Genomic DNA, 25,077 nt, shown 5'->3' with positions numbered 1-25,077 from the left:
AGAGCCTTGCGGAGCCGCTTTCGCGCCTCTGCCTAGGAGCTGGACCTGATGCTGGACGCTTCCGAGGCACAGCGAGGTGTCAGAATAGGTAGAAACTAGCCTGGCTTAGCCGGGCAGCGCTGACAACGGGACTTTTAACAACTGTGACCCAGTGCCTTACATTCTGCAATGCGGTACTGGGTCGCTACCTGCAATTTGAAAACCACTGACCTACATGACATTCCAGTTTTCACTGACTCAAGGAACCAGCCAACTCACATCCCTGCCTAGACACTAGACCACGTGCCTGCCTCGTTTGCCAATGTTTTCTGTTGGCTAATTCTTACAGTAACCCTAAGATATAAACAATTGTAGACTTTGTTCTCTCTGTTCAGCATATCGCACAAAAAAGTGACAGTTTCACTGTTATGTCCAGCCTTTGCTTTCACGAGTAAAGCTGTCTGTTACCATTGGAATCCTGTTTGAGTCTAGCCTGAGTCTACATAAGAATGTCTGAGCAGCTTGGTGCCTAACACTGTATACAGTCGTCAGAAGAAGCTGCTGGACACAAGTCGTAGCACCCATGCAAAGGACACCTCGGAACGACTGTCTATATCCTGAATTCTCCAAATCTCAAGGGAAGATTAACCCTCTGGTCACTGTACTGGTCATAGGAGAGACAATGGGGGGAAAGGGGGTCACACAAATCAAGTTGTCCTTTTGTCATATTATTAGGAAACCTTTAATAAGCAAATACATCCAGCAAATTTAAAATGAAGATCGGGGGGGGGGGGGGGGGAGGGGGAGACTTCTTGCTTAACAAAATATTCTTCACCAGTCTGGCATCTTGTTTACTATTTCATGACATTTTACATTCAGTACAATTATATCTGCTGTGAAGACTTCATTAACCTGCATTTTCCCCACTGAATGTGCTTTAATTATTGGTTGCTTGGTCATTTTGGATGAGAAGAGCCCATTTCTCAGATTCAGCAAGAGCTGAATATTTCACCACACTGCGTTTTAATGTTAGTATCAGAACATAGTGAAAGCTCATAATTTCATAGCAGAGGGCCTGGTAACCATGGAAACAGTGTATATAGAGAGATATACCCCAAACTACAGATTACTTACAGTGCTAAACACTCTGCTCAAATAATTCAATTAAAATAATGTTATGTCGAAGTCCAGCCCTACACACTGTGCTGCCCAAGGCCAAACTCAATATGTAAGCACCCTCAGTTCTGTCCATTCTATCCCTTCCCTTTAAAACAGGTACTGAGCTATCAGACAAAGGGTTTTTGTAGTAAGCTTTCTATTATGTAGAAGGATTTTTTTTTTAACATACTCTCTGTCTTTCTTGCATTTCTTTTCTTCTCCTTCCATTCCCCTGTCCTTCATTTCAGCTTTTCATTTTGCTGCCTATTTTGGTGGACCTTTTCTCCCATCTTTTTCACTGTTCATTCTCACTCAGTCTTACTTGTCTATGGTTTCTATTAGGAACAAACAAATAATATTAATACTATATTAAAGAATTGAGTTTCACAGACATAATGATAGCATTAACGAATATGTACACAAACATTTATGTCCAGAGACATACATGTATTCACACAACAGGAATTTTTAAAATTCATATTGGCAAAAACATATGTAAAATATCTGGTAATAATCACAGCAGTCACTGTAGTACCATTAGGATATACTGTACTGTTGATAATGCCAAGAACCTTTGTGACTCTACAGATATTTTCTCATCTGTTGACTTATGAATCCTTCATTAAAATTACACATCCTGACCAACAAAAATACTGGCAAGAAACAATCAGCAAACATGCAAAAATAAATGAAAGCCACACACATAGCTGCAACCTTACTATGGCTGTGATTTCATTATAGTAAAATATGACATCATAAGAAAAGCACAGTGTGCAAAAAAAATAAAAATAAAATAAAATTAAAAAAATCAACTAAAATGTATTGCATTTACATTGGTGACCTCTACTCTCAGAATCCCAGTCCATTCCAGAATGGCCTTCAAGTCAATTTAAATGTAAATACCTGAAAATATTTGTATTAAAATGTAATAATATATTTTCTTATCATCAGAATTGTCTGGGATTGCAGAGGTGTGTCAGTTCAAAAACACATCGTAACAGCCGTCAGTACTACTTCCTCCTCGTTTCCTCTCTTCCATGTATACTTTTTCCTCTCAATTTAAATTTATATCATATTTACCCTTGCAAAGAAGTGTTCTAATCAGCAATCGTATTATGGTTTGCAACCAAGTATAACAAGTACGTGTGCCCCATAGAAAGATTTTTTTTTCTTTAAATGTATAAATGACTTTAATAGTTGATTAAATAATGGCATGTGATTTAGGAAAATTGTGGTTAAAGTAGTACCCAAATCCCGGTTTCATGACAACACTGCTTTTCTCTTCTTGTTGATATTATGCCATCAGTGCTCCTCAGCTTGCACCAAACCTTCTATTCCTCCACGATTTGTATATTAACATTCTTTTCTCACTCATTATTTATTACATTTAGAAGAGAAAGCATCCAGTTCAACAAAGAATTCTGGATGTCTGAATGAATCTTGCTCATATAGCCCCAATCCTGCAAACTGCTTGTGAGAGATCAGGAGTCTGCCAGCACAGAGCAGCTTCCAGGAGCTAGTTTTACTCAGTGACCAGAATTTTTCATGAAACTCAACATTCTGCCTTCCAACAGAGAGAGTCAGGCAGAAAGGAAAGTTACTACAAGAGCTGTGATGGAACTGAAGGTCAGGTACCCACCAGGGAATACTGAAGTATGGCCAGGAGGAACCATGTACAAGATCTAGCTATTATTTACTAAATATTTTAATGGAAGTTAAAGTGGTTGACAGAACAAATTTTTTTCTTCCATAAATATTAAGATGGAGAGATTTCAGAGTAGCAGCCGTGTTAGTTTGTATTCGCAAAAAGAACAGGAGGACTTGTGGCACCTTAGAGACTAACAAATTTATTTGAGCATAAGCTTTCGTGAGCTACAGCTCACTTCATCGGATGCATCATCACGAAAGCGTATGCTCAAATAAATTTGTTAGTCTCTAAGGTGCCACAAATCCTCCTTTTCTTTTTGAAAGATGGAGAGAGAAATTCTATGCTGAATTTTACAAAAAAATTCAGTGTAATGTAACTTTGCATTTTCTGTGTATACATTTTTATGTATTAATTTTTTTATTTCCTTTAGAACGGTCTCAAAAGATTTTTTTTTACTGAATTTAGTATAATTTTTTATTCTTTACTGCCCTCTTATGGCTTGGAACTTTAGGGAAAAAAAGATTTTCCTTAGATCAAATTTAACTTAAAGAGCCACATTCCATTTGGAATATAGTTAATTTTAAAAAAAAAAGTCAAAAGTCGTTTCAGGTAGCACACTGCCCTGAGCACCTGTGCCAATTCTTGTGGGTTTACATCACTTTACTCTCTTTTTAAAATTGTTTGTCTCTCCCTTGCTGCTGTGTGAAAGAGCCATATAAAGAACGGGGGAAAGTAAATAATCAATTATTAGAAAATTAGCAATAAAAAGTTGGGTATGGGGTACAGGAACATCATCCCCTAATACAGATTTGATATCAGTCAAATGCCTACAAAAGAAGGGCCCATTGGGTAAGTGTATATTTGTCCAAATTCTCGAGAGGAAGTAGGCATGCCATTCATCTGGTTTTAAGCCAAACAGTCCTTTTTTTAAAATGGTTTGTCCCCTGTCCAGTACTGAGACAAAACTGGATGTTGTTTTGTCCAGTATCACAGATAGGGCATGCTATTTTGATGAGCGCACTGCTTCACCTCTCCCCAGTGTGACCTTGCACACCCCACAGGTATGAGATTACGCCAGCAGCGGCGGAAGAGCATGCTCTTCAAAATGGTGCCCTCCATGCAGTATGACATTGCATGCATGTTAATGGAGGTGGAATCACACAGGCAGGTGTGGGCCCACATTGTTCCCGGAAGTACCAGAATGTCTGGTATTCTGGGCATGCATGAGTGGCCACCCTAAGAGGAAGGGTTTGAGGAACACAGCCTGGGGCAATAGACCTCTGGACATTTCATTGGGTGCAGTGGTGCCAGGGGAAGTCAAGGTTTTAATCTTTACAAGGTAGTTTCCACATACCCTTTTGATGTAGTTAACATTGTTTAATAAAGTTGCAGCCAGCTGACTCTACTTTGTTTTCAGCCTTTACTGCCTAACTGCTGTGTCCTCTACAAATCAGGAGTGTCTAACTAGACAGAAAGCTAATAAAATGTGCTGTCTAGGGAAGATATTCAGAAATTATTGTAGAAATATCCTGTAAGACAACATGCAGCGGTACTAAAAAAAAAACCAATCCAAATGTGATTATACTGCAGGGTGTGCTATCAAAACTCGGTAGGAGCAGCAACTCCATGAATGCTCAAAATAAAGTTGTTTTTATAAAATTTGCCCATTTTTTAAAGTGATACAAATTCCCACTAATTTACAATACGGAACCATTCAAAAGAAAGCAGGGCTTGATTTAAGCAGAAAATGATAAGTATCAAAATTCTCAGTGATAAATTGTTTAATGTGGACAAAGAATAAAATTATTTTGCAAAAAACTTATTAATAGAATTTGGTGGGAGACCTTGAACTAGTGCTTCCTGCCCCAGTACCAGCCCCAAACTACCGTGGGGCAAACAGGGCACCAGAAATTCTGCTACTGGTTTCTAAGACAATTGGTACTCTATAACCAGGTCTAAACTGATAAACTTCCATGCCAAAGACACAAGTAATTATTCTGAAGACAGGCTAGATGTGCTTTGTCAATGATGTTTCAAAAATGCAAAAGCAAACAAAAACCTGTATACAAATGCAAGTTTCATCTACTGAAAAAAAAAACACTCTCTCTCTTATTATAAAGCTGTTCTTACCAGACTCCAATAATTTGATAAATGCTAATGTTTGTGCTGTTTAAGGCAAATATTGTAGACCAGTACCACAGTGTTCCCGAAATACTGATTTTGTTATTAATTTATTTTCAGTTTTGAAGCATTACATATGGTCAGGAACATAGTCTCCCTCGTGGTCTGCTCCTGCTGTTTCTATTCAATTCCAATCACGTAAATTTAGGAACGCAACCTCTCCGACGGTCCCATGTAAACGGATTACTTACAAAATTATTTCCAAAGAGATGCTAACGTCAGTGGTGATTAATTTGCAGAATGGTGTATGAAATGACGCTTTTGAGAGTGGGCTCATCAGTGATGCTAGAGCATTTATTATCTACAGCTGCTCTGGATCTTATAATATGTAAAATATAATTTTCACAAACTGATGAAAATGGTCCTAATGCCATTTTGGTCGTAAGTGTTCTTAAAACAGTGTACAGTACAATACTTTCGAAAAATAATCTTTGTCAAGATTAGGTTAGCTTTGTACTGCTTGTGTAAGTTATACCAGTAGTCTTTACCCTCCCACAGCATGAAAAGCTGCTAGAAACAACACATTACTATTTTTTAAAGCAATCTTACATGCAAATCAGAAAGTCCTGACATATATTTTCCAGGGCTAAGATATATTTTTAATGGAAATAATTCTGTGAGGTGGCCTTTCAGTGAAATTAAAATGGGAAGTAAAATAGGTGATTTGGTAATCCACGCACCAAAGCATCGGTGCAATATTTGTGGGTACTATATTCTATGGTATACTATAGTACAGTATACCTATATGAATATATATGTTTGTGGTATATTATACCATAACATAGGCATGCTATACACTGTATATATTTAAATATACAGTGAAAATAGATATCTGATATATGGAATTTATTCACAGTTCCACAAGGAGAAAATAATTCTGCTGTTTATCTAATTAAAGATGCACTATTTCCATTTTTCAAGAGAAGAACCAATTCATTTAACAACTTCTTAAAAATAAAGGCATCGCTGCACCTGTGCAGGTATTGATGGCAAACTTTTAGTTAATGAACTTTTAATTTTAGGACTACATTATGGCAAATTACAAAAGACACATACTTCAAAAATTGGTGGTGGGGGTGATGAAGGGTGGTTTATACACTAAAGCAGTTTAAACTAGGAAAAAATAAAGTGTATCCTTAAAAGGCGATAAGAATGACAGCAATCCAAATGTAAGAAACTGCAAACCTTCAGAAAAGTGTTTTAGTAAAGAGAAATGAGCAAGAGCACACAGAGGAGAAAACTTTTTTTTACGTTTCTGGTAAAGCAGTTCAGACATTTCTATAAATGAGATTAGGGGAAAATATCTTGTTTTGCCCATGTTAAAAAAATGCCTTCATCTGTTTCACTGAGACGCTCTAGTGCCTCTTTGCAACAGGGACTTCAATTTTAGCACCCCTTTGTGTCAGGGATGTATCTTTTCGCTGTCTCTGTGAAAATTCATTCAAATTAAGCCTAGTTATTAGCCTCTGAAATATTGCAGTTTGCACATGGCTCCGTAGAAGCTTCTTAGAGTTTGGCAGATAAATTCTCTGAAGCTCCCATCTGCAAATACTGCTTTTTCTGATAGAAGAAAAACAAAATAAAGCTACGGGAAACAAATTTAAAACAGAAGAAATATTTCTTTCTAATGAACTAACAACACTGAAAATGCCTGTTAAAAAGCTAAATTTCACCATGGCAATCTTGACTTTGCTGTGTTTATCTACAGAAGTTTCTTCCTCCCTGAGCAAATCTTTCTTTTGCTCTGTCTGCTCCCAGATTTAGTAGGAAACAGACATACCAACCCTAAACTGCATATGACACAAAATGTTATAAGTATTTAAAAAAAACTGGGCTAACCCAATGGAATGTTTATTCATGCACTAACTGGGACATATTGCTTCTCTTAAAATGGATTAAACTTGCTCCTAAATAAAGATGAGCAATTGTCTAATCTATGTCTTTCGCTAACTCCTTCTTCCCCCCCCCCCCACCCCCCCGATCTTCAGAACATTTTAGGAAGTTCTCCTAAGTTCCTTTGTCAATATTTTCATAATTCTGGAGGAGCCCAACCGGCCATTGTGTCTTACCAATACTCACTAACCAATTTTTCTATTACCTATTCTGGGGTGACACTCTTCCATTCATTATTCCTTCTGATGCTTAAGGAAAATGTATTTCGGTCATCAACATCCTCTCTCGTGAGCAAACGAAGCAAAGAATTAAATACTCTGCATTGGTAACCTATTTCATCATTAAGATTACACTGGGTAAGGTTTTGAAAAGTGCCTAAACAACTTGGGAGTCTAACTCCTATTTTCAAAAGCCACTTCGGACCCTAAGTCCCACGGACTTTCAATGAGACTTATACTCCTAAGGGCCAGATTTTCAAAGGTATTTAGGAGTCTAAAGATTTAGATAAGTGTTTAGTGGGATATTTAGAAGTACTTCGGCACTTAACTCATTTAAATGGGAGTTAAGTGCCTAGGTGCTTTTGAAAACTCCACTAGCTGTCTAGCTGCATCTTTAGGTGCCTATATAATCTTGAAAATGTATCCCTAAATGGTGCCTAAATCACTTTTGAAAATGGGTCTCAGGCTCTTCAGAACCAGTTATGTATTTCTGAAAATCTCTTACAGACCTCATCAGTTCTTGACCATTTAACTCTTACATTTTGAAGTTTTTCTTATCCTTTATTTTTGCTCCATTTTAAATTGGGCACTCAATTTCAAATTCTAAAGTTTGCTGCCACCCTTTGCAGCTGAGGCTTTGTGTACATCTCACCTGCCATTTTCTAATATTTATTATTTGTGTTTCTCTATTCATACACAATAACTTTTTAAAAACAATGCATTAATTGCTAGATCTTACATATTGGCCATGAAAATATATAGTAGCCCACTTTGCTTTAAACAGCTCTCATGTTCCCTTTTTCTCCCACACCAAATTTCTTCTACCAAACATTCTGGGAATATTACCTTCTGAAATCTTTTTCCCTTTATTTACTTAGACTCTGAGTCATCCAGATTCTATTCCATTGTTCCTCCACTATAGGGCCTATAAAAAAAATTATCGCGCTCAGAATGAATTCAAATAGACTTAAATACTGTATCATGGATTGGAAAGTGGGCCAAGGACGATAAACTGAGAACTTGTTTAACATGTTCAATGCCTGATACGCTCTATTCTTTTTCACCTCTATCCACTATAAGTCAACTGATACCTGTTCTGGGCTATCATCTGGTTTCTGATCGTTCTTCAGGTCTATCTGTCCCTGTCCTTTGTGTTCTTGACAAAATTATGTCTTTGGTAAGCTGGCTCTCAGGATCAGCAGCTTTTTCTTGAAAAGCTCCCAAAGCTGACTGGGAACTGGTTGCAGATGGCAGAACAGCAGCAGGGATCACCTAGAATGTGCCACTGGCTCAAAAACAGCAGCATATTTCTCAGCATAATCTCCCTAGCCACTTAGGGTAGCTTACCTAAAGAAAAAATGAATAAACAAGCCTAAAATTAGAGGGAGACAGACAATGCAAGGACACAATGGGAAGAGAGATGATCACCGAGTCAGCATCAGGTGTACCCTGTGTAGGGACATTGGGCAACCCCAGTAAAATAAGGGTTAATTTGGCTTCAGCTATGCTAGCAAACCTGTAGCCCTACAATGAATTACATTTAATTTGCTTATGCAAAATAGGCCCCCAAAATGCACCTTTATTGAGGGGAAGGGGAGAGAAAGAAGATACAATAAATAAAAGAGGCTTGCTCTATTTTTTATATAAATGTTATGTACGGGTAAAAACTCAGCCATAGCCAGTAAAATAAGAGCTTTATATATTTACTGTCTTGCTTACCAAAAGCACCCCGGAGCTGAATAATTACAAGAGTCATATAGAGATCACATCCCATTAGTTGCGCTTGTCTATTTGTTCTATGAGAGATGATTTTCTTTGAATTCTAGAGTGCTGAGCTACCCAAGTCAGATTTCTACTATTCAGGTGCCTACATCACTGCTTGTTAGACACAAAACACAGTAACTCCTCTTAAAAACACATAAGCACATACTCTGAATAGGTGCCAAATGTGAATTTCTCACAAGGAGGGAAAATGGCTCACATGATAGATCTATTGTAAGACCTCACAAAAAGAATGAAACCTGTGCCTATTACAATCAAACATTCATTGTAAGTCATTTCAAGTGTGCAGGACTTACTATTTGCAGTATTTTACTCATAACAATGGACACCAGTTTGTTTCATTAATATTTCAGTTAATAAGTGTAACTAAAGAATATTACTGGCAAATCAGCTAATAAACATTTAACTAAATAGCCAAATTCTCCCAGATGCTTAGTGCCCTCAACTTACATTAGAGTGCTAATGCTCAAGCATATTTTGCCAGTCATGTTTTATATTAAGGATACATTTATAAATAATTTAGAAAGGTTAGTACATGATTAAGAGATGTTAACTTGTTACAGACATCAGTAGCTGGGCATAAGCATATTAGCAGACGAGTACACGTAAGAACAGCCATACTGGGTCAGACCAAAGGTCCATCTAGCCCAGTGTCCTGTCTTTCGACAGTGGCCAATACCAGGTGCTTCAGAGGGAATGAGCAGAAGAGGCAATCATCAAGTGATCCATCTCCATCATCTGCTCCCAGCTTTTGGCAGTCAGAGGCAAGGGACACCCAGAGCATGGGGTTGCATCCCTGACCATCTTGTTCAAGAGCCATTCATGGACTTCTTGTCCATGTACATATTTAATATTTTTTTGAATCCTGTTATAGTTTTGGCCTTGACAACATCCCCTGGCAACGAGCTCCACAGGTTGATTGTGTGTTGTGCGAAATACTTCTTTTGTTAATTTTAAAAACAGCTGCCCATAAATTTCATTGGGTGATATCTTGTTCTTCTGTTATGTGAAGGATTAAATAACATTTCCTTATTCAGTTTCTCAACACCAGTCATGATTTATAGACCTCTATCATGTCCCCTCTTAGTCATCTCTTTTCCAAGATGAAAAGTCCCAGTCTTTATAATTTCTTGTACAGAAATTGTTCCATACCCTTAATCATTTTTATTGTCCTTCTCCATACCTTTTCCAATTCTAATATATCTTTTTTGAGATGGGATGACCAGAACCGCAAGCAGTATTCAATGTGTGGGCATATCATGGATTTATATAATGGCATTGTTATATTTACTACCTTATTATCTACCCCTTTCCTAACTGTTTCTAACATTGCTACCCTTTTTGACTGCCACTGCAAGTTGAGCAGATGTTTTCAGAGAAATATCCACAGTGTCTCCAAGATCTCTTTCTTGAGAGGTAACAGCTAATTAAGATCCCATCATTTTGTAAGTACAGTTGGGATTATGTTTTCCTATGTGCACTGCTTTGCATTTATCAACATTGAATTTCATCGGCCATTTTGTCGCCCAGTCACCAAGAAGGTGTTATAGATGGTGATAAATTATCATTATCAGCCACCTATTGACCTGTTGGATTAAAAAAAATAATTAACTAACCATTTATTAACACTATTAGTTTATAAATGGTTAATATATTATTATTTATAAATGTATTGTTAATATAAAGTGTGACCATTTTTCCTGCTTTTTTGGAGGGGTTCAAAATTTGAAATATTTTAAATCTGTAATTCACATATTTCCAGCAGGTTCATGATCAAGAGCATATCATTACAACTTCCTTGTGCTTGTAGCAAACTGTAATTGCTGACAAACTGTTTTCAAATCACACAATTACTGGTAAAATGCCCGAAACAGACAGACAGAATGAATATATTTTTGAGGAAAGTGATGATGTTTTAAAAGAAAGCACTTTCTCAATACTTCTCAGCAATAATATTGACCTAGGCTTGGATTCTCCCCCACTCCCGCCAGTTCTGACCATGCCTTAAATCACGCAAGTTCCTACCTTGTACCCTGTACTGACGTTATGCCAGGACCCATGATTGCTGATCCACGGTAGGCCAAAGAGGAGACCTCACTTTTCTCATAACGAATAGTCAAAACAAATGCACATTAGCTTCATCTACTTGCAGCAGCTAACGCCCAACACCAAGTGCATTACCCTTTCTTTTGGCACACGTCTTTGTGCTGTAGCTGTCTTGAGAAATGCATAACTAGATTTTCATTTCTACATTATCAACACCCTTCATGAACGAACACACACACACACAGTAACCCAGTTCAAAAAATTGTATACTGCACAGTAAAACCTAAAGGATGAAATAACACACAATCTATCAAGGGATTTTTCATATGCCATCAATCATTTCAATAGTCTCCATTTAGTAAAATATTACTGATGAATATATAGAAGAGATTTAAACTGTAAAAAAATGTATACTTTAAATGAGTTAAAGTTGCTGAAAAGGTGGCATTTGTTATCCAAATTCAGGGCCTATGATCATTTTGCATTTTGTGGACAACCCAGATTTTTTTGTGCACATGAAAAATAGTGACATTTGAACAACACTGAAATATCTTCTGAGAACATAAAACAACTGCTTCAAGTTTTTACCTTATTTACAACTTTATGTGGCATTATAACATTAGCACTTTTTTTTTATCCCTTCTAAAATGGTTCTTACAAAAGGTTGTAAGAAAATAAAAAAAACAAACCAAGTGATGTATTTTACTATTACATATAACCCGCTGGCCCCACTCCCACATCACAAGAAAAAAAAAAAACGTAAGAAAAGAAATCCTAAAATTTTCGCCACATTTTTTTGTGTCCGCAACATCAACTTTATTTGTCTACGGACAGCCTCAAATTAGCACTAGATGTCACTTTAAATTTGAAACACCAATATTCAGAGTCCAATGGGGAAAAGTCCAATCTAGATAGGATAAAATGTGAGCAGGATCTTGAGTAGGAAAGACCTAATTCTCCAGCATAAATTTATTTTTCAGTAAGTACAATTGTACATGGAAGAAAATGAAAATATGACCTGGAGTTTTAAACACTTCTCAAAGGTATAAAATAAATCCTATTTCACGCTGCAGACCACAAGTATAGTACCTGATCCCAACATAGACTCAAGAGCAGTAGAAGCACCTATTCTTTTTGCAAGCAGAAGGCTGTTTTTCCTCATTTCCTTGGGTTAGCCTGTCTTTTATAACAGTGCAAAAGTGGTAAACATAAAATCATAATGTCAGCGCTAAAGAAACAGGCTTGGTATTGTGTGCGCACAGCAGGCATTTTATTTAAGTCTGAGATAAATAATTTGGGTCAAATCCTCAAATGCCTTATTAGGAAAGAGGAAACATGCCACAAACGTCTCAAAAAAATTGTAGATGTGGCCAGGAGCAATACTGAGTTCACAAAAGTTTGCTCCTGTAGAGCTGCAAATATAAAGCCGTTCCCACCTGTGCCAGGCCCTGCTGATGCTGGGTCTGTCTAGGTGCGATGAGCAGCAAGTATTCTGTTGGAACATCCTCCGTATTTGCGACAAAGGCAGGACCAACCACTCCAATTTGCATCACAGTAGGCAGGAAATATCTGCTGCAGATATGGGTTTTTTTGGCAGTTTCTCTTTACTGCACATAAGCAGAAATGTCCCTTGCTTAGTCTGAGACTTCTGCACCCGCATCAGTGCGTTCAGTGATTCAGGACAAAGCCCTTTTGTAAATATTTTCAAAGCTCTAATTAATCACTGCTTGACAAATAATAATTTCCGCCTAAAAAATTAAATTACTGTGCGTTCCCTGAAACTAATATTTAAATGTCAAAATGATGCTGGTTCTGGGCCCACAGTTTAACGTTACTGACTGAAACTATCAGCCCAATCTTCTAAGTAGCCCAAAAATACACAGCAAAAATTATACTATATCTCAATGATGAGCCACCTCATTCTTTTTTTTAAAAAAGCATTTCTGAGTTTAATTCAATTATATAACAAGGGGGAAACATGTGAGAAACATAGCTAGCACCACTTATCTATAATCCTCACCTCAAACTTCTGTCTGAGTTCTACATTTCCATCATCATCAGCTTCTGGAATTGGGACATTGTAGTATTCACCTTCTTCTTGATTAAGCAACTTGTACCTGTGGAGCACATGAGGAGCGGGGGACGGGCCAAATTAATTTTACTTCTCTTTAAAATATGATTTAGTATCCTATATGTGGCCTGTCTGAAATATAGGACGAAATCCCATCCCTACTGAAGTCAATGTCATCATTCCCAGTCATGTCAATAGCGCCAGAATTTCAACCACTGTCACAACAGTGTAGTAAAACTATTTTATGAGATTTATAGTGGACATGTAATTCATTAAATAAGACAAGGACCCGACAAGATGATGTTTTGAAAAAGCAGTTACTATACATTTCTGAGCAGGGTTACACTGACCATGATATATTTACTGTTATAGGCTTCCATATTCAAGATCAAAATCACGCCCACATTGCCAAATTCTGCTCTCAGAATTGAGCTTGCAGCACTGGCTGGTTGCAGGAGGAGTTTCACACACACATTCAAATGCAGGCTTTTGCTTTTAGTATTTTAATTTTGGGGGGATTATTTATAATTTAACTGCTCCGTGTTTAATTTAATGATCCATGAATTTACAGCATATGAAATTATGCAAAAAGCATAAGGAAAGTCTTGGGGTTGAAAATATTGCTATGTAACTTTTTAAAATTTCCTCTTTCTCTAAGGCACCTCTTACCATCCACATGCTGGCATTTTCATAAGCTCTGACACCCCAAATGATAGAGATCCCATGAAATCATTTCTAGTTGTTCGATCCCAGTCCCAAACTTCTATAGATAACCGTCGATCTTTGTCCGTAGGTTTCAATTTACTACAAAAGGGGAGAAAAAATTAGAAAAAAATTGGCATGTTTTAAGTTTTCAAAAGTACAACTCAATAAACCATGCAGTGCTACATAGATAACATAGCATTACAAAAGGATTTAACTTACAATGTAAATGACTCATTCCAATGTGGGTTTAGAGTGGAACGGATAGTTTTTGTTTTTTGTTTACTTTCATTCTTAGGGTCAGGGATAAGTTTCAGCTTCACATATGGATCTGAAAGTCCGTTTGGATCCATAGGGATCAAGTTTTTTGCTTCTCGTACTGCAAATATAAAATGTATATATGTATTATGCATCTATTAACAGAAGAGAAATAGCTTAATGCTATTTAAATAGCACTACAAAACATTATTAACAGAATAATAACGTTAAGTCAAAGGTAAGAAAAATGTAAATTACTGATTTTAAGCTGGTTAGAAAATAAAACTAACAAAAACCCTATGCAGATCCACTAATGAGATCAGGTGAGTGGACAAAACTTTGACTGCTGTGGGCTGAGGTTCATTTACGGATATTTGCTTCTACCCTGAGCATGGCAGGACGAAATGGTCGGTGAGTTAGACAATGCACATAAAACACTGGCACACAACAAAGGTTATTTTCTGTCCGTGGTATGATTGTTTTGCATCCAAACCGAACACAAAGAACTTCTAAGTTGGTAACTATTCTATGTGCCTTTATTAACTTGGACAAATAGCAGCACTGTATTACATTTTGCTGCACTTGCAAACATGAATAAAAGGAGAATTTAAGAAGTCTGGGAACACAGCAAACAGATGTGTTGTTTGTTCGATTTCTGAATCACAAGACCCATCTTATTGCATTCAGCAGCCTACAAGAGTAGGATACCTTTGCAAATGTTGGTACCTTGACTACAAAAAGATGTTAAGTTGCTGCCATGAAACAGAGGGCTGAGAAGAGCATCTTTTAAATTCTGTAACAGTTTGAAACTGGTACATATACAGCGAAGGGGATGTTGGATAAACTGTAATTGATTTAAGTTCAGAAGGCATTATAAATGCAGTTGGATAAACCTGCAATATCTATGAAGCCAGGTGTCAGGGGCTATTTTACTTAATGTACTTTTAAAGTAATCTGTATGCTCAATTATATAACCACAGGGTTGCTTATTTTGGTGCTTATACAGCCTGCTAACAGGGCCACAGGTACCTGAATTGTGAACAACAGATTTCACAACGATGTGTTGCATTGTGGGTAAGCTGTACACATTTTTTTATAATTTTATAATAACAGAGAACGTACAATGTTAAACTCTCTACAGACTAGATATTCATGAAAATGTTAGATGGAGCCACTACAAGAATGGGAAAAGGCATGTCAGAAACTTAAATCAAGGTTACTATGCTGTTTTAATTATCTCAAGTTCCACAAGAAAGTTATGGTTGCTTCCAATTTTCTGATATGGGGGTGGGGGGAGCACAAATGTGCCCATTTTGAACTTTCTAGATTCTGAATTAACACCCCATATGGTATTGATCCCAAACAGGTGTGTGAGACAGATGAGAACAGTCTATAGTCTGCACACAGGGACATTCAAGTTGGGGGTCTCACAAGGCCATACCCTGAGAGGTGTCGAGCAACTGCTGACATCAGTGGGAACTGATGCATTCATCAGAGGATCAGTACACCCAGATTTTGGTCCACTTGTGACTGCATCAGCAGCAAGCCTTAATTAAACAGTCCAGCAGCCACAGCAGAGGAGTGCTTTAAATTAACGAGCAAATGCATTAACTGAAATTCTCCTCTGTGCAGAAAGCCATCACAAGGCCAATGTGCCATGAAAGTCATGCTATCTGGAGTGTCTACGTGGGGCTTAAGTGTTGCAGCAGCTTTGTGTTGGCCCTCAGACCAGGGGTGAATTTCACCCTATTGAGAAACTGTCCACACCCCCAAACTTGCCACTTTGTGCTGAACTCTAATTAACATTAATGCAGGTTCCATTTGTGGAACAATTGCAGAGCTTGCAACAGAGATCCACAGGACGTATCACAGAGGACAATTTGGGCCTTTCAGTTGCACAGCAAACTGTGGGCTGAATAAGCCTATCCAAACCAGAAATATAAACAATGGCTTGTATGTATAAAATTTTGCTCACTGGAGTAGCCTTCTGAGCTACACATTTCACGGTCCTGAGAGCTCCAAAGTCCCCAGAACTGCTCTGACTTATACTCAGTCTGCCTATGAGCTCCGAAGGGCTATGAACAGCCAAGAACAGCTACAGTGCAGCGGTGTTCTGGCCTTGGCTTCTTCCTCTGAGCCCGTCCCTTGGGGCTGCAAGGGATGCTGGCGTAGAGCTTTTCTGCCAGTGGTACACCATTCCTGAGTGCGGGGGGGGGGGGGGGGGTGAGAGGGGAGGAGGAGAGCAACTGCTTTTAAGACACTGGAACAGCATAAAGAGGCCTCAAGGCAATGGAGACTCTTGCCTCAAAACTAATAACCCTTATTTCTTGTTTTAAATATCTAAATTCAATCTGTCGTCTTTCAGTGCAGCAGAACATTCCATTTCCAAGCTCTGCCACATGCATGACAGCGTTCTGTCTTGAACCAAGAGAATTCCCACTAATTCCAAACCTCTCATACTAAGATGGCAAAATTTTCCTCAAATATTTTAATAAATAAGCAAGCGACGGATTTTCTTTAACTTAATCCATCTGTTTCTGTCTTTAACTTTGTGTTTTTAAAAATTAATATTATACTCTCCTACCCGATTTCACAAAATGGTAACACTTTGCTGTGAATATAGTTAAACTACACTAACAGGTGTATAATTTCCTGGTATCCACAACCATTGCTTCTCTTTCTTTGCCTTTGTTTGTTGAAACGACTGAAGACACACGCACTGGCTTTAGAGCAAAATAATATAAAACTGCTTAGTATGCAGCCGTTATTTGACCCTAAGTTTGAACCGGGAACTTCTGAAGAATCTTGTGATATATTGATTCTAAGTGAATGTTCTTGATTTCTTATAATAATTAATGTATTTCATAAACTGAAGTTTAGAAGCTCTCTGTCTGACCCACATGCCTGATTAGAAAGCTATTTACAGTAACTAAACCTATCCAGCGCAGCAAATATTTACAGTGGTTGTGTCTGTCTGCTTTAGGATGCTCCTACTATAGAGATATCTGTTTACACTAGGCTTCATACCATCTATTTGCCATTGATGCTACCACCAGTCCAGCTCCAATGCTGATAGCAACAGTGGAAGCTGGTGGCTGCCCAAGTTTTAACCACAATCTTCTCTAACCCTGCTTGGTGCAGATCTATATGACACAGAAGCATATTCAACTCCACCAGAGGGAATGATAGCATTAAGTGGTAGCAAAGGTGGGAAATTTTAGGCAAGAAATACTAGGGGGGAGACAATCTTTCACTACAGCTGAAAACCCACACTGTGGTCCTATATAGGCATATTTTCATTTGACTTGCATACCAAATGTTAACTGCTCTGAGACATCAAATGTGGCAAGAACACATCTGTTGAGCTGACTGTATTGTGTTTCTGCTTTGGAATTTAAAAATTGCACATCTTTAGATTTTTAATTTAAATACTTCATGTTAATCATTCAGCCAGTGTTGAGATGTTTTACTTTGCAATTTACCAGCTGTCAAGCACAGATAAGAATGAAATCAACACAGCTTAACATGTCACATAATTTCATGTAAGTTCACAATACTATCAACTCATTATGCAATTTATTTACTTAGAAGCTAGAGGTGCAATATTTGGAAAATAACCATGCCCAATAATTGAAATGCTGGGGATACCTTTATTTTCTAAACATTATCACAAGCTGTAAAGGAATTTATAATTTTGCTGTAGGCTACAATTTGGTTTTACAGGGGGCCTTTCATTAATAACATATCCCTAAGTGTTTTGTAGAAACTGAGTTACTGTAGATATTGTAACCAAGTGACTTTGTGCATTCACCCTTTGCTTTCACAGTCATGGATATTAGAAACTATTTTATCGAGCCAGGACATGAGGATCCTGGAATGTAACCAGAGTCAAGGAAAGGAAATTTTGTTTTAACTTATCTCATGTCACAGCATCCTCCAAACACTGAATTGCATTGTCAGATTCTGAGTATAAGATGAAGTACCACCTAGGACTTGAACCTATGACTTCCTGGCCTAGCTGTTAGAATGGTACCATCTGAACCACCCAAGCATAATATAATACGTTGTTTACTCTCAATATTCATAGAGCTGGAAGAGGACAGCTTTCAGTAGCATCCAGCAGTCAAATGACTCGCAAACTATGGCACCATTTTCAGAATAGGATCTGTTTTCCTTCTGAAAATAAAGGCATGATTGTGGTGGATTTACAACTGTGCACTGCTGCTGTCAGATAGAAAACAACATAAACAATGACAGAAAGACCCAGTACGGATGTCAGAGTAAAGCACGGTGAAATGCAGAATTATTAGCTAACGTGACATAATAGTGCCATTATCCTAAAGTATTAAAGGTGCTATACAAAGTCAAACAACAATTTTATTCAGTACCATGTTTGCACAATATACACTCTTCAAAGTAATAAAAAATATATACATTTTTGATATTTGTCAACTAATAAGAAAACTATATGAGATATTTAAAATGTCAGGGGGTATGAAATGGGTCACTATGTAAATATCAGCTGACAGGTGTATTTGTATATTGTATTTATACTACTTGCTTAAAATGAATGACAGCGTTTGCCCAGGTGAAATTTTACTTTTTACAATACTTGTACATATCACACAGAAAGCAACAAAAAGGACAGCACAGTCAAATGATCTGCTACTACATTGATTAAATCTCTATTAATTTACAGGATCCAAATGCATGCTTACAGCTGATAAAATGGCTGAGAAAATGTTAATTGAATAAAACAAACTTATGTGAAAAATAAATGTCCTGTTTAGAAAGGCAGTGTAGTCCTACGGATACAGCACTAGATTGGGAATGAAGAAACCTGAGTTTCAGTTCTGGCTCTGACACTGACCTCCTGCCTCACCCTGGGCAAGTCACTTTGCCTCTCTATGCCTGAGTTTCCCCTCTTAGTTGATTGTAAGTTCTTTGGAGCAGGAACGGTCTCTTTCCACATGTATGCATTCCACCACCTGGTACAATGGGCCTTTTGGAACCTGACACTAAGGCAATACAAATAAGTAATGATAATGTTTATCAAAATGATGGCATGAGAAAAACAAATCAACCCACTAAACCGTAATTAGCAGTATCTTTTCAATTTGGGGGATAAAAGCTCTCCCACCCTAACTTCCATCACATACCTCTGCTTTTCTTTAGAAGAGAGCTCAAATTAATGAATTGTATTTTACAGCACCACCAGACAAAGTTAATAGAGATGACACTGGATTGCATAAATGTATTAAATAATTTCAAAGCAATTTACCCATGATACTAGCACAATCATTAAGTGTATAATAAGTAAATTAAATAAATGCTTATACAATGCTTTAAATATTCAGAGCACTTAATAAACCCACACAATACTCCTGTGAGGTAAGCACTTATAATCCTCATTACACAAATGAGGAAATGAGCAAAATAGAGCCCTGATTCTGCAATGTATTTAAGCACATACTTAAATGCTTCTGTGAACTGGGGCCTAAATGACTTATCCAAAGCCAGCATCAGTGTAAGAGCTGAGATGAGATATCAGGAATTCCTCGCTCCTGTTCCCTGGGTAGAGTATGCAGCCACTCTTATCTTTGTCTCTTATCTGCCTGACTAACATGGTTGTTCGTACGGGCCCCATCATCTCAGGATCTGAGAACCCAGCATAAAATTAACAATATTTCTCTTCCTTCCCAGCCAGTGCAACAAATAGTCTGATTAGTTGATAGATTTTTGCCTGTGTGAGCAAGAGTGTATGTTGTGTGTCTGTGCGCGTGAAGAAATTATCAAGGGAAATCTAAAGTTGAAATAAATTGTGCATTTAATTCTGGGTGTAGTCTGTTCTGTGCTCATTGTTCTCTCTCGCGAGAGACAGTGTCATGGTATATGGCCAGCTGCTGTGAAAGTTCCGTCTCCTGCACTTATGAGCCTCCCGCTATTGATTGACAGTTTTATTGTTCTAGAAGAAGATAGCTGTCCTGAGGGGAAAAGGCTGCAGAGGGAGAGGTGATCTCTTAGGTAACAAGGGCCAATCCCATGGACAGCTTTGACTATCAACACAGAGGCCTTGAACTGGACTCTGTATTTAGTGAGGAGTCATTGAGCATGATGGGAAATGGGGGGTGTCACACACACTGGATAGGTTTCGAATGTTCACATACTAAAATTGTGATAGGAAGAGAGCTATATGCTACAATAAATGAGCAAATGTTATGCTCGTGCTGCATATTTTGAATGCAATACATAAAGTGTCCATTTGGAGGAACTGTGGGACAACAATAAGTCTCAAGGTAAAACAGATAACCTGACTGAAATCAGCATCCGAGCGGGACAGGAATCATATTAACCTGGTCCCAGGTTTGATGTTTACCATTTCTTTTACATTTTTGTTTATGTATGTTTTAAAATTATTAAAAGAGAAAAAGGATGTAGAAAACAAAAAGGTGCCACATAGGGTACAATCCCATTTATTCAACTATATTTTTAAGTTAACTGCACTGGAAAAATTAGTCATAATTGTTTCATAATATAAATTAAACCACTGGGTGGTTTAAACCAAGATACTTTTTGCAACTTGACACATTCTGGATGTGCACACATCCTTTCCTGTGTGTCACATAAAGGCATGGCATTCTATGGGAAGGGAAGAGAAGATTCAGGCTTCATCAGCCTCTGAGGTTTTCAGAAAAATGAAGCACCTCTTATTGTGATCGGCACTATATGAGATATGAGAACAAACAACTGAATCTCCACACGCAAATTAGCTTTCCAGCTAGACTATTTTAAAAACAATATTTTAATTGAGCAAGCTATATTTAAATGATAAAGTATTTTTAAAAAAATAACGCTTTTAGACTTTTTTTTTTGCCATACTCTAACTAGGAAAACGGGTCAAAATTATAAGAAGCAACACGTCCAAAAAAGCCTAAATCTTGAGAGGTGCAGAGCATTAACAAATCCAGTGAGAGTCGTAAGTGTTCAAACACCACTCAGAATCAGGCCCCCAGTCCTTTATCTCAGAATCATACAACTGGAAGGGACCTCAAAAGGTCATCTAGTCCAGTCCCCTGCACTCATGGCAGGACTAAGTATTATCTAGACCATCCCTGACAGGTGTTTGTCCAACCTGCTCTTAAAAATCTCCAATGATGGAGATTCCACAACCTCCCTAGGCAATTTATTCCAATGCTTAACCACCCTGCCAGTTGGGAAGTTTTTCCTAATGTCCAAGCTAAACCTTCCTTGCTGCAATTTAAGCCCATTGCTTCTTGTCCTATCCTCAGAGGTTAAGAAGAACAATTCTTCTCCCTTCTCCTTGTAACAACCTTTTATGTACTTGAAAGCTGTTATGTCCCCTCTCAGTCTACTCTTTTCCAGACTAATCAAAGTCAATTTTTTCCATCTTCCTTCATAGATCATGTTTTCTAGACCTTTAATCATTTTTGTTGCTCTGTGTAGGGAGATACTACTCTTATCTGAAAAGATTGTTGCTCTTGCAAGTAACTTAGGCAGCATATATTCTCTATACTAGGCAAAAGTCCGTTCAAATGAATGAAATATCTGCATCACTGACTTCATGACTTTTCAGCATAGAAATAATGGATATGTTGAATGAGTGCATAAACTGTTCCACAATAAGATGCTAACCACATGATACACAAACATAATATGTGCTAAGAGCAGTACTTAGTCCACAGAAACTTGTCCCATCAATTCTTACTTTAAAAAGTAAACTGAATATATAAAGATAATTTTTTTTAAAGTAAAGAGTAGACTTCCCCTGGCATGTGTGTAGTAAGCTGCAACTTGACAGGAGTTTTGCATCTCTATCTATGCTCCACTTAACAGTTGTTCTTACTGTTGGCTGCTGGACTTCTCCAGGACTGGTGTCAAGATGTCCTCAGTGGAGGTCCTATGTCTCTAGAACTTATTCCTTCTTGTATTCTGCTAGAGTCTAAATTTAGCTTCCTTGTACCAATCCCCTTCTCTCCTCCATTTAGAGGTACCTGAGGAAAAAGGCACTTGGGAAGATGCGATGTGTGCTGTTCCCTACTATTCTTGCAACCTGTTGAGAGGAGTGGGAAGTCTGGAAGGCAAGTGGGAGGCTCTGAATGAGACACCGATTGCTTTCTGTAGCCAGGGGCGGCTCTACCAATTTTGCTGCCCCAAGCAGTCGCTGCCGAATTGCCGCCAAATTGCAGCTGCAGGACACGGACTGCCACCCCATTCTAAATGCCGCCCCAAGCACCTGCTTGGAAAGCTGGTGCCTGGAGCTGGCCCTGTCTGCAGCCCACCACGTCAACTCTGGCTGAGAGGACTTTAAAGTTGGGGAAGGGATGACTCCAGCTTTGTGGCAGTTTTCCCCATTCTCCGCTGCTCCTTTTCTCTTATCAAATCTTCGTCCATGAGGCAAGAGGCAGGGGAAAGATAAAATTTCTCTTTCAATCCTTGAAGAAATCAGCCCTTGTTACCATAATTTACTGTAAATGCTGCTGAAATGCCCAGGAGGGATTAAAGTTGGTACACTGCCCTTAACTGAATCATTGTAGTAAGATATTGTATGGTCATTAGTATTCTGAGGACTCAGCAGGACAGGAGTGAAATGGGATAAGCGAAGGATGGAGCAGCAGCCTTCAGTATGAATCTCTCAAGCTTAACATAATTCTTTAGCTCAGTATATCTAATTTTAGTAATGTGCTGATAGCTTTGGAGCTTGGACAGTTCCGGCCTCTGACAGAAACAATTTCTTGACTTTTATTCCTAGAGTCTAATATGAGACAGGTGAGGAGCTGAAGAAATGATATTTGCCCTGTACAGGATGTACACTATTGGAAGGTTTTCATTAAAACTCCTGTGAAGACATCTGTGCAGTAATTTTTAACAGTGTTCTCACCCTAATTCTCTGGGTTTAAACTCTACCTAGGGATGCTTAGCATGAAATGAAGCCGAATTTCCAGTTATTAGTTACATAGATGCAGAATCATTCTCTGAGGCTTAGATACGGAGAGCTCCCTGGAGAAAGAAATAACTGAATAGCCTCGGCACAGGCTGCTGATCTAGGAGGCAGCACTGTTAGCTAGGGACAGGAGAGTAAGTTGCAAGACTATTTCTTTCCTACCCCTCACTGCAGGAAACACTGAATGGGGGGAGAAAACAACCTTCCAGAAACAATAAAGGAGGAGTTCAAAGATTAACTGGGAAGGAAAAGACGTAACTATCTTCTAAACACAGGCTGTTAAAGAAAAAAATGTCATTATCTTGCTCCTTCTTGTTTTAAGAGATCTGGCCTATCTGTATTTTTGTCTGCATAATTAGTACCCTTTCACATCTTTTTTCAATTGATCAAGCATTTCTTTTCTTGAGGGAACAGGATGATGATACTTGCACTGAACAGAGAGCGTAAAGAACTACCATCTCATTGGTCCACCTCTTTGATGACATCCTATTTTTAACAAGACAGGTCAGGTTCCTGTAACTGGGGTGTCAGGATGCAGAAACAATTCCCCTCTCCATTAGAAGCATGATATTGTGTGTGTGGTTAAAACAGAATAAGCCAAATGGAAAATATCCCTAAGAAAATGAATTAGGAGTCTTTTTTGGAGACCACCTGTCAATCGGCGTTCACGCTGAGGAAGCCACAGTTTAACTAAAAAAACAAACACACACACTTCCTTCTCTCCTTTGTGTGACCCTTTACAAGCTTGAATACTTGAACGATACGAGGAGGAAGTGTTCTATTTTACAAGGTAATAATAAAGTTCTTGAGATGCTAAATAAGGAGACCAACAACAATTATCCTGATAATGGATGGAGATAACTCCGTAGGAGAAAATGGTACCTGTGCTGTAATAGCATCCTTCTTTCATGGGACCAATACAGGAAAATATTCAATGGAATACGTATTCTCTCTTGCACTTCCAGTTCTGCCTGTCACACTTACTGGAGCAGAGTTATGGTAGCGGTCATCAGAATAGTATTAATAAGAACAGAACAGTATTAATAATTCATACTTTAGTAATTATCCTTTCCACTTCTCTATGAAGACTTTTTATGAAAGAATACAATAACTGTTTTACAAACACTAGCTAAAGAAGCCTCACTACTCTACCATGAGAAAGGTAAGCATTTATCCCCATTTATAGATGGATAAATTGAGGTACAATCTTTTCCAAGGCCACAGACAAGCTAATTATTGAGTTTGAATTAGAACCCAAGAATGTCTTGGCCCCCAGACGTCTGATGAGATTGTGCTTTTCTCTAACTGCTTACCATGCATATGACAAGCCTTTACAGCCTGCAAGACTCGTCTATTAGCAACATTTGTTTTGCTTTATAGTCCTGTACTTGTAGTCTATTCATGTGAAGAACAAATGCACTTGCAAAACTGCTCTATTGTGACCTTCTCTCACAATTATCACATTGAAATGTTTGCCCTATGGAGCTACTTGCAAAACTCAATTGTATAATCAGCACCAAAATGAACTACTTATGCCACGGTTCTTCTGTGGCAGAGGAAAACAATTCTGTTCCTAATTTCCATGTAGTCCATCACCACTACAAAATCCTGTAATGTAAGGCTTTCCTCTAACAAATGACTATTCCTAGCTACGCTAAATCCTCTGAATATCCTGTTGGAGAGCAATGCTCACTTATTACTCTCACATTTACTGGATCCTGATGCCATAATGAGTGCGGAATATGAAAATGTCTGCATTTGATAGGCGATCTATCCAACAAGGTATACAAGAGTGATTAATTTTCTTCACATATTAAGGTGAAAAAATAGCTAATTTTAATGTTATCATTTTCTTGGGTCCTTTATTAATATATTCTTTCACACCAATAAGAAATTTACCATAGTCTCTACTACCCTTTAATAAGAACTTGGAGCTACTGGAGTTTCTCTACTTTAAATTCACACCGAGAAAGATGTACCTTTTTTATTACAGAGCTGGAGATCTCCTGGGCTCTATTATACTGTCTCACTAAAATATATTATTAGTTATCTCCCTTTAAACACTTTCTCTGTTGTAGGATAGGATACCTTTTCAGAACAATGTGAGTTTTGACAGGGAAAGCACTTCCTTTGCAATATGAAATTGCCAGCAGATGGTATCAGACCATCAGATCCTTAT

General features: G+C 38.0%; 1 protein-coding gene across 2 annotated transcripts in view; it reads right to left on the bottom strand.

The window, feature by feature from the left end:
* Positions 1-25,077, bottom strand: part of PRKCA (protein kinase C alpha) — a 315,357-nt gene that overhangs the window by 57,196 nt on the left and 233,084 nt on the right. For both annotated transcript variants that reach the window (XM_074971004.1, XM_074971005.1), the window contains exons 6-8: positions 13,901-14,057; positions 13,646-13,780; positions 12,926-13,022 (exon numbers count right to left, since the gene is read on the bottom strand). In XM_074971004.1, coding sequence (XP_074827105.1) covers positions 12,926-13,022; positions 13,646-13,780; positions 13,901-14,057 — 389 coding nt within the window. The remainder of the gene's footprint in view (positions 1-12,925; positions 13,023-13,645; positions 13,781-13,900; positions 14,058-25,077) is intronic.

This window comes from Natator depressus, chromosome 14 (assembly GCF_965152275.1).
Source record: "Natator depressus isolate rNatDep1 chromosome 14, rNatDep2.hap1, whole genome shotgun sequence".
Taxonomy (NCBI): Eukaryota; Metazoa; Chordata; order Testudines; family Cheloniidae; genus Natator; species Natator depressus.
Note: the sequence above shows the minus strand (reverse complement) of the source record. Positions and strands in the feature narration are given on the sequence as shown.